At 28.2% G+C, this 11,489-nt stretch overlaps 1 protein-coding gene and 1 non-coding gene across 4 annotated transcripts in view; one reads left to right on the top strand and one right to left on the bottom strand.

The window, feature by feature from the left end:
* The first annotated feature begins 566 nt into the window (after nt 1–566).
* Nucleotides 567–11,489, top strand: part of LOC140672472 (orexin receptor type 2) — a 34,274-nt gene continuing 23,351 nt past the window's right edge. For all 3 annotated transcript variants that reach the window (XR_012047901.1, XR_012047902.1, XM_072904663.1), the window contains exons 1-2: nt 567–869; nt 5,092–6,068. Coding sequence is in view for 1 of the 3 variants with exons in the window: in XM_072904663.1 (XP_072760764.1) it covers nt 5,625–6,068 (444 nt within the window). In the remaining 2 variants the exon portion in view is untranslated. The remainder of the gene's footprint in view (nt 870–5,091; nt 6,069–11,489) is intronic.
* LOC140672840 (U11 spliceosomal RNA) lies at nt 9,132–9,270 on the bottom strand. The gene has a single exon (XR_012047956.1). It is a non-coding gene; the product is annotated as a U11 spliceosomal RNA (small nuclear RNA).

Below are 11,489 nucleotides of genomic sequence, written 5' to 3'. Positions count from 1 at the left end.
ACAATTTTCTAGATTATGTCCATATTTTATGTCAAAACAATTTAGGACTCACTTATTCATATGCCTGAATCACTTAGCAAATAGGTAAAAATACATGAAAGTCTCTCTTATAATTACTGTCCGATCTTAATAGTCAAGAATAGATTTTTATAAATGTAGTTTCTAAATAGTTTGATCTAAATTATAAAAATAATTAAAGAATTAATATTTCAATATTTTCTGGCCAATTTGTTTCAACATATTATTATCTTTCGTTATTAAAATGACAAAGATATCGTAAATGCATACAATAACATTTCTTTTTTAAAATATAATAAAAAGGATAAAAGTGTTGCGGGTTACTATTGTTTTTTATCGCGCAGAGATTAATGTTCTTGAAATTGTTCGAGAAATATAATATTTCTCAAAAAAATACTGTTTTCAGGAGCGTTCAGAATTCAGAAATTATTAACAAGAATTTTAAAGATTGAGCAATTGTTACAGCGCGGCGTGCTCGGCGTGCACACCTCTCGGCACTCGGCATCCCTTTAAAACAGCGCACCTCAGTTTCGCAGAGTCCGCCGACGCGTTCGCATCCTTTCACACCAAAGGAGCTCTCTCGGGAAGGAGCTCCCTCGGGAAGGAGCTCGTTGCTTCGACGGGGTGTATTTACTTTTCCGCACACTGTAGAAACTATGGACTTAACGATTCTGAGAAATCGTCGTGATGATTCAATTTGACTTTTCTAAAGTGCTCCGCGGAAGCATGAATCAAAAGAATCGACGTAAACTTTGTGAAATCGCGCAAACTTTGCTTCTCCAAAAACTTCTAAGCTTTGACTTTTCGCTCGGCAGAAGTTTATGCTAACAAATTTTTCGATAAATACACAGGTAATAGTTTTTTTCAGACACGCCTAAGAATTTTTAATGTTTATCCAAAAATTATTTATTTCTGAAAAATTTACAAATTGACTTTAGAATACGTTGTACAATTTAAAAACACTCATATATTTATCAAATTTCAATGAAAGATCATTCTTGTGTCATTCTAAAATTGAGAAATACAATATTAAATTTATTCTGATACTTTTTACGATTTTTATTTCTTATATAAATATTATACTATATAAAAATGATACATTCAGTGACACAAGTAGCTTGGATATATAACAAATATGCATAAAAATTCATTTTTAATAAGATTAACAAATATGGTATTAGGTTTTTTTATTGTGAAATATCTTCTATTCATATATTTATTTGCTTTCATAACTTTTTTATTGTTATTAATAATTTCTAAATACCTTTTCATAAATTAGTATATGACAATTAGAAATTTGCAATCCCAAATAACTAAAATGCTTCAAATGTTAAATTTTATAATCATGTATATGAAAAAAATAATCTTGCGATATGTCTCGGTATAAATTTCTTACGTATATATAAATTTATTATTTCTTATTGTCTTACCTATATTGTAAAACGTGCTAATATATGCAAAAATATCAAAAAATATTTTCAACATAATCCTGTTTAAATATTAAATTATAGTATATAAGTACGTATGTAAAAAAAAAAAAAAAAAAAAAAAAAAAAAAAAAAACAGAATTTAATCTTGTAAAAGTAAGCGGAAATTTTCACTTAAGAAAGATTATTACTGTTATGAATACATCGAGGAAGGACAGTCACGCGACTTTTCACCGCGTAACAAGTTAAATGTGATTGTATCTTTGAGGGTAACTTTAAAGTTTTATTGCGCATTTATACATACATACATACATACATACATACATATATACATACATACATACATACATACATATATATATATATATATATATATATAAATCTTTCAACGAGAGGTAGAGAAAGAGAAAAAAACTTAAATGTGAACATTACATGTATTAGTTTTGGATCGGATTTAATTAGCTGTTTTGACAATTAGCCCGATATCATTAACGATCTCGATACGTGATCGTAATGAAGGAAGGTGCGTTTATGCAAGCAATAAATCAGCATGGAAAAAACTTTATGACGGGACCTGATACTAAAAGTCTACAGCGAGTTTTTATTCGTATGCGGAAATATATTTTTCTGACTTCCCAAATATACGCCCAAGATATCTCACCTCGACTTATTCTCGAATATACAGTCTAGTCAGATGAACGAAACATCGTACAAAAAAAGGGAGAAATTATTAAATGTAAAAGACGTAAGAAATCTAATCTAGTTAATGTAGAAAACAAGAGTTAAATTTTGCGCACGCGATAAATGTAAAATCTTGAAAAGTCCAAAGTTAAAAAAATCTAATAATCAATTTTTCTTTTTTACATACGATTATCTTGTTTTTATTTGTACCGCTGATAACGCGTAATTCCTGCCATGCATGTACTAAAGTTAAATTAATCTTTGTCGGGTACAAAGAAGTGCGGAAATAGTGTCTTATAGCCTGGGCGGTTCAATTTCCTGTAACACTTGAGAGGCGTATCTTTTTGCTTGTACAGTTAATTGCGTGATAATTGCTTTGTAGAAAATAAGAAGAATTAATAAATCGCGTTATATAAAATATTTTTATAAACATGGGAAATATAGAATCTTTGTTGAATTTACAAATTATTTATATAAATTAAAATAAAAACGAATTTAATTTGTATATAAAGTACGAGATCGTCGTTTTGATTATTCTTTACAGAACTATGAAAGTTTTACGAATAAATGTCTTGTTCGTCGTATCACTGATGCCATTAAAAGGAAAAAAAGGACTTTAAGGGGACATTAGCACTTTTTTATTGGTTAGTACTTTCTACAGTTTTAGATAGAAAAAAACCGACAAAGGTTTTTGATAGAGATAGTAATCGTATCGTTGCTCTTTCCATCAAGGATTAAAATCGTAAAAATAAATTATTCTACTGACATAAACTGAATAGTACTTTCTACAGTTTTAAATAAAAAAAAAAAAAAAAAAAAACGACAAAGGTTTTTGATATAGATAGTAATCGTATCGTTGCTCTTTCCATTAAGGATTAAAATTGTAAAAATAAATTATTCTACTAACATAAACTAAAATGAAAGACAAAGATAATGTTGAATATTAAACTAGAAAATATAAAATCTACATAAATTAATTTTTTAATATGATATTTAATATGATATTTTGTGATATTAATTTGCGAATATAAATAATATGATTTTTATTATAATATTATATTGTATAAATGAAAATTAACGTAACTATATTTCTAAGAAAAATCCAAGTTTGAAAAAAATATAAATAACTAGAGTCAAAAGAAGCTTATTAATTCTTACAATTAGTTTTATATACTTTTTGTAATATTGATAGTTTTTGTTAATAAAAATATCAATATTAATAATTTTTATTCTAGAAACCATTAAAAATGAAAGATTTTTCAGAAATTGAATTTAAGAGGAAATAGCAGTTTATTTTATACGAATAGGCGATGCCTGTGTCAAATACATATGTATATTGAATTATATCCATTATAAATAAATGAATTATGATTTATATAAACCATAACTCAGAAAAGTGGAACGAACTATACGCGTACGATTTTTATGATCACATAACTAAATTTTTGTCAACAATTTCGATAAAATAAAAAATAGACCGATCGAGCAGATAATACAAACTTTGTTATCAGACTAACAAATCACCTAAAGGCATGAAATGAGAATATGTAATAATGTCACTAATAATTTACAATAATCTAGAAACGCAATCTTTTTTTTTTAAATTATCTCTTACATCTCTATTTTCTATATACAACGCACATTATTTCATCTCTATAATCTACATCCACAATATAAATCTTCTTTATTAAAGTTAATACAGCTTTGTTGACGAAAACTCATTTGCAAGAATTGACTGGGAGACTTCAGTCTACGTCTCTAATATCATAATTCAATAGTCTGGAATAAATACTACGTCGATCTACTTCATTATATCGTTGAATATTGAACTTCCAGCTGTGCTGTATAAAAAATTCTCTATATAAAAAAATTACCGATAAACAAGATAAAAATACTCTAATTACGAGACCATATCATTTAGAATTTAGTGTATATTAATTAATAAATTACGTTACACGACACTTAATCGCAATGTTATTTTTAAAAGCTTTTAATTTGTTAAAGAAGTCTCATCCCTTGACGAATATATACAGTGTTTGTAGTTCTAAAAGAATTTAATTTAATTTAATTATTAAAAATCAAAAATTCTAAAATTTGATGATTTGTGATGAACGTTACCTTTGACATTCCCGATGATAAAAATTGACTTCATATTTTACGTGGGACAATGACACATATTCGTTTTTCAATTCTAAAATGCATTCTAAAGACACTGATTTATTTGTAACATCACTCTGCGACTGCGACTGCCTCGTCCTCTTGCCTCAAATCAACACTTTACTCGCTGCTTCTCGCGTGCATACAAATCAGCTTAATTAGCCGATAATCGCTCTCTTCTATCATTTGCGAAATTATAAGTCCTTCAATAATATTATATTCGTTTAAATAAATAAGCGGCATATAAATATAGAGCAAAAGCGCATGAAACGAGAAAAGTAAATAATTTTAAAAATATTAATGTTATAAAAAGATGTTTTTAGACAAAAAATTAAACTATTTTTAGGACCGCTTTTTGTGGCGGGTTTACTAAAAAAAAAAATTACATATCTAAAAGATGTGCATGCTCTAAAATGTATTATCTAACATTTTTTTGTCATTAATATCCTAAAATTTGTTCGTGACATTTCACATGTGTTTCATCCTGTAACTTAATTAACAATATATTTTATATATATATATATATATATATATATATATATATATATATGTACATATATACACGTTGAGAGAATTACAAAATAGGAATTTAGCAGAGATGATTCTGGGCTATTCAAAGTCTGTGGATTGCATTCCATAGGATTCGGCATTACTGACATATTATATAATGCTATTTGAAACGATGCAGAAGCTATATCCAAGTTGCGAACTTCAAGAGCACAGCTTGAGAATATTATATCTGACATGCGGATACCGCAACGAGGGATGAATGATTTATTTTTCTAAGATCACGTTCTTTCCTACACAGATACGAAGCTGATTACAATCGCGCATTGAGAAGCGGAGGAATGCATAATTTTTGCTTCAAAGAAATTCTGCATCGGGATCACCTAAATACGGTCACGGCCGTAGAAAGAGGAGAAAAAGGAGAGTCACAAACTTTAAAAGCGTACTGATCGTTGCGGAAACGCCGAGCATCTCCAAGGAACTTTATATCGCGAGTAAATTTATATTTGCAATTTATTTGACAACGTGTGATTTATTCGACTGAAAATCCGCCGCCACATATCATCTGTGAGATGACACCTGTGTCATTTATTTACACAAAACATAACTTGAATAAATGTTTGATTGAACGAGTGATTTATCTATGTACGTGATTTATCTGCTCAAATTCCATCGATCGATGAATGCCTATTGTAATACAATGTGACAGAACGTCATTATTAGAAGCAAATCGCGATTAGTTAAATCATTTACGCGGCATATAATTTCGCGCGCGAACGACGATCTGCAGTATTCTTGATATATCGCGTCAAAGATGCAGTAAAAATTTAAAACATGAATATCGTTGCGTCGATCATCATCGCTTGGTTAGCGTCGATGGGCGACGCGCTCGAGAATGGGGTCGATTACAACTCGTTCACGGACAACGACGAAGATCTCGAGTACATCAACGCGACGAATTGCACGAACGACTACTGCATCCCCGATGAGGATTACATCGGGCTGATGGTGCAACATATATTCCCAAAATTCACTGACTGGGTGCTGATCGCTATGCACAGTGTCGTTTTTGTGGTTGGTCTGATTGGCAACGCGCTCGTCTGCATGGCCGTTTATCGAAATCATTCGATGCGAACGGTGACTAATTATTTTATTGTCAACCTGGCGGTGGCCGATCTCCTCGTTTTGCTCATCTGCCTACCACCGTCAGTTTTATGGGATGTCACGGAGACTTGGTTTCTCGGATTAAAACTCTGCAAGGCCGTGCCTTATCTCCAGGTAAGCATTTATCTTCATAAGAATTACCGAAACATTTACGCTTCTTAATCTTATCTTTCAAATATTGATTTAGAATAGGATCAATAAGAAATAAAGATATATATTGTATTTATTTCGGTAGTATAATGCAACTAATTATTGAACTTTATTTGAAATATCTTCTCGTAATAATATGTTGGATTAGCTCTAATTTTGATTAAATTATTTTAATTTTGCAATAGAAAATTAAAACTTTCCAAAAAGGCATTATTCAAATTATGTTTCGTGATCCATAAAAATATCTTATTTAATGATTTAAAAAGGTTTTGTATTAACTAATAAAGAACGATTTCATGACCGTCTTTTCCCTTAAATTATTTAAGGTCAACTCGTTAACCTCGGTGTATCTGATACATGTTTGCGAGGAAAATTGGAAATGTGTTTAGTTCACAAATGGTTTTTTCCAAATTGCCTTACACGGTTGATAAATAGAGATTATCCCCTTTCAGCAATAAATTTTCTCACAATCTACCTCGGTCTAATCCGAGGTGACTTGTGGATTTAAGATTGTCACAGTTAGAAATAAAACTGCCTGATGAAAATGAGATTGATATACATCAATCGTTCAAATAAATATTAATTAAATACTGCACTTATAAAATTCAACAATCACAAAATTTTAAAAATAATATCATACATAAATTTACATGTTATTTCTATTTTATCATTATTATTATTTGTGGTAATATTTTATTAAATTATAATATAAGCGAATAATTTAATTATTTTTTGTGTGCAAATTTTTTTTTATTTGTGAAAAATTCTGTCGATTTAAATAACTGTTTTACTATACACGTTATAAATATATATATAATTTTTAGCATAAAGAATATATTTTAGCATAAAGAATATCTCTCTCTTTCATCTCGAAAAAGAACGCTTTTATTCCATATCCCACGCCTTCTCAAGTTTTATTCGAAAACTTCCCGATACGGATAACGATAAATGAATTCTCTAACATACATGCATATGGGAGTTCTTTAGAAGAACGATAAAAATTAAAATGAAGAACTGCACGAATCGTGAATTTCAAATTGAAACTTTTACTGTGTATTCATGTAGAAAAAGGAAAATTTATGATTTAATCTTTGTCTATATATTACTCGATGTAGTATCTCAGAATGCACATTTCATGAAGACGTTGATTCGCAATGTACGTGATAAAATTGATATTCAACATCGTAACAAAAATTGATATTCGACATTCGCAAAGACATCCCGACATCACACATATCCCGTTTGCGTTTCTCCCAATTTTTAGAAAATGCTTATGCGGTATTCCCAAATGTATCTTGACCTTCTCAGAATTCACAATCATTGGAAAGGAAGTCAAGTGAAATACATTTTGTAAAACTAGTTTACGCCTCCGTCTCTTATTTTACTCTCACATCGATTGTCATATCTACCACGCAATCCCGGAACGTAAAAACTTTAAAAATTGAAAAATATACGTATATATTAATATAAGATGCAACGTTTGTTTCATAGAAATGTATCAAAGTTTTCCGGTAATTCGAATAATTAAACTAAGTAGCCTTACATCTTTAATTTTTTTAGATTTTTAATTTTATAAATATATTGTAATACATTAAAGATATATATTTTATATTTAATAAATATAAAAGTCCTATATGCATAAATATACGTGTTTTAATATACACTAGGAAATACGTATGAAATACTGTGCGAGCTAGAATTGAGTTACGATTTCTTAAAATTCGATTTTACGTCGAGAATATTTTGGCATTAGCCCTAAACGTGCTTCAAATAGAACACTTTCGCATTTTATTAACATATTAACCCTTTAACAAACTATGTAATGGGATGAAGGTCGAATTACGCTTGCTGCATATATAATTTTAACCTTTACATATCTAGATCTGATGTAAAATTCAACCGCAGTCCCACGAGGAAAAAGATATTCTCATCTAAGGAAAAAGTATTATCATAAAATGCTACTACAACATACCTAGTATAATTATAAAAAAAAAAAATAAAAAATAAAACAAATAGATAAAACATAAGAAAATGAAATAAATAACACATGAATTAATAATTTAGAATAGTAATAGAACTTTGCTTAAAGTCGCATTAGTTCAGTTAATTGGCAATTTAATTAATTGAGAGTTTGGATAATTATTATTATATTCACTTATGATAGACTAAACGCGCAGCTATAAAAACGACACGATGTGAAATTACCTGTACATACTTATGATATATATATGTGGATTTATGCGGCAAACTTTTCCATCAGCACGCAACATCAATAAATCAGTCATGTAATAAAAATCCTTTTCGCTCAGGTACACAGTTAAGTTGATTACTATTCTCGAATTATACTGAGGATTACTCTTTTGAGTGAGTTCCGCTAATGTTTATTTATGTGCACGGTTAAATTCATTTTACCGTCAATATATTGTTTTGCAATGAAATTCTTCATGGACTCAATTAATCAGCTTATTGTCGGATTTTGTTGCTTTGATGCATTTAATACTGTTATAAAATATCATCCAATAATTAAAGCTTTTGGCTTGTCGTTACAATATATACGCAATGATATAAATTGAAACAGTTTAATTGTTTCATTTCTCGTGTAATCTAATAAAATAAGCTTGTAAAACACGCGCAATTTTTTTCTTTTTTTCTGTGTGTAAATAACAAGTATAATATAAGTTTAAAATATAAGGAATACAATATTGAATATATGTATATTAACTAATACAGTTGTACAAAATTAATATTTAAAATTTATACAACATTTTATATATCTTTTTTGATCTTAGCTATATTGTTTGCAAATAATATAAAATGTTCTCTTAGAATAAATTAATGATAATTTTGTGGATTTGGATCTAAAAGAGAGAGAGAAAGAGAGAGAGAAATAAGTCATCAGTTTGACGGATATTAGTTGCTCAAATCAACAACGGATGGGCTAACTGCACTTACGGTTATCTCGTATTTATTTTTCGATACGACAAGTTTAAAGATATAATAAATATTGTGATTATGCAAAGATTAGGTGGAGGCGCCGGTGCTTAATTGGCAGCCAACAGCCTCGCGTTCATAAAAATTATGTACTGGGTATGTCTTGATGGCCATACCCCGCCATGCCGATATTAAACCGTCACGACGTGCTATTGAAGTAGCAAGTACCCTTTTTGCTTGGTCTGCTTCATGTCGCAACCTTTAAACTTGTCGTATCGAAAAATAAATACGAGATAACTGTAAGTGTGGTTAGCCATCTGTTGTTGATTTGAGAAACTAATATCCGTCAAACTGATGACTTATTTCTCTCTCTCTCTCTTTTAGATTCAAATCCACAATTAGAAATATGTTTTTATGTAGACAGTTTAGCTTCTCTATAGTTTAATTAATTTTTAGATATATTAAGATTGTACATATATCAATATATAAATATCTCTAAGTAAAATTTATATCTCTAAAATAAAAAATGTATTATATGTTTATCTCCAATCGTTAATATTTTGGAATAAAATCTTTTTAAAATACAAAAGAGAGAGAGAGAATTATATATATCTGTACATATTGTTAAATCTATTTTCTTTAAAATTAATGACTTGTTAATTTAAATATATCTAAAAATTAATAAATAGGTTTAAAAGATATAACAATAACACGTATTAATAAAGATTATTATAAAAGATGTATGTATAAATATTTTATTTGATATAGTTGTGTAGAGGCATCGATGCTTAATTAGCAATCATAGCTTTACATTCATAAAAATTACATATATCATTGTTATATATACAATAATGTATAATTAATATATATAATCTTTTCAAAGAGTTACATAAAATTAAAAATAAATTTTTATACTATTAAAATATATATGAACACACCATATAAAATTTTTCATATATTAGCTTTATGAATAGTTTCAACCAAGTTTAATTTCGTTCTTTTAAAATAGACACGTGAGAGCTCTTTAGCAATTTCAGTATTCAATATTCACTTCATATGCGCGTAAATGAAAAATTTATAAAATATGTCTGCTACCTTTTCTCAGAAAAAAATTTTACATACCATAATTAAATTTTGATTGAGTTACATACGTCATTCGTATGCAGAATACATATTGATGTCCTCAATCGAATCCCAAAATTGTATTCAATCATAAGGGAAATAGGAGAAATATGTAATGTCCAAACCAAAGCTTTCTATGTAAAGAAAAAAAAATTTGAATATATTATCTTTGAAAATATCATTCTGAAAGAGACTTTAAAAAAAAAGGATTATGAAAAGTTTAATTTTTAATTTTTAATTAAAGCAAATGATATTTTGTGCACAAAATAGTCTATTACTAATAATACTATTAAATAGAGTGTCATATATTAAAACGATTAAATGTGGAAAACGTAAAATAAAATATTTTTATTCAAAATTTTATTTTTAAAAGAATTAAATTTTTAAATTGACGAAAGAAAAAATGCACACAAAGCAAAGAAATGAGGGAGAGAAATTTGATAATACCTTTTCTCTGTTTAATAGTAACAAAAATAAAATTTAACATTTAAAAAGGTAAATATAATTTTATAATAGAGACAAAGAGAAAGATATGTACAATTAACTTTGTCGCAATCTCAAATATTTTCTATTATTTTTTAAAATAGGATGGTAAATTTTTTTATTCATATTTTAATCAATAATCATTATTAAAATACATTGACAGACTGACTTATCACAAAGTAGTTGTAAAAGAGATTATCCAATTTCTTTCTATTGCCTCACTATACATTATAGCTTTCAAGTCACGTACCGCGCAATCTTGTTTCATTTCTTTTTTTTTTTTATTTATTTTCACTCCCCATTGTAACTTCGAAAATATATATATATATAATTGTAGAAAAGAATCAATTTCTAAATTTTCTATTTTTTTTAGTAGTATCTATCTGTATACATATATCTCATATATATTCTTTTTTCTCCCAGGTCAGAAATATGTTTAATTCTCGGTGAGATGATATCAGTTTCATAATTAATCATTAAAGTTAATAGTTGGTATCGATATTATTTTATAATTTATTTTTATAATATATCTAATAGCACTGAAACTGAAAATATATATAATAATCTCCTGAAATTAAAAGTCGAAATGTGAGCACAGAAACGTCATAGAACTCAATGATATAATATTATTTCAATTGATTACTTTGATAAAATACGACGAGAAATCGATGCATGTCGTTTATCTTTTCATCTATGAGCAAGCATAGCACTTTTGCAGATGTTATAAATGATGTATGTTCTACTGCTTATATCGATCCTATACGTAACCTGGAAAGTATGATATCATCTGCTGTTGCATATTCATAATTAGCACGATAGTCCTCCCAAATATGATATAAATGCCTCCCA

The sequence above is a fragment of the Anoplolepis gracilipes genome, chromosome 13 (assembly GCF_047496725.1).
Source record: "Anoplolepis gracilipes chromosome 13, ASM4749672v1, whole genome shotgun sequence".
NCBI classification, from domain to species: Eukaryota; Metazoa; Arthropoda; class Insecta; order Hymenoptera; family Formicidae; genus Anoplolepis; species Anoplolepis gracilipes.
Note: the sequence above shows the minus strand (reverse complement) of the source record. Positions and strands in the feature narration are given on the sequence as shown.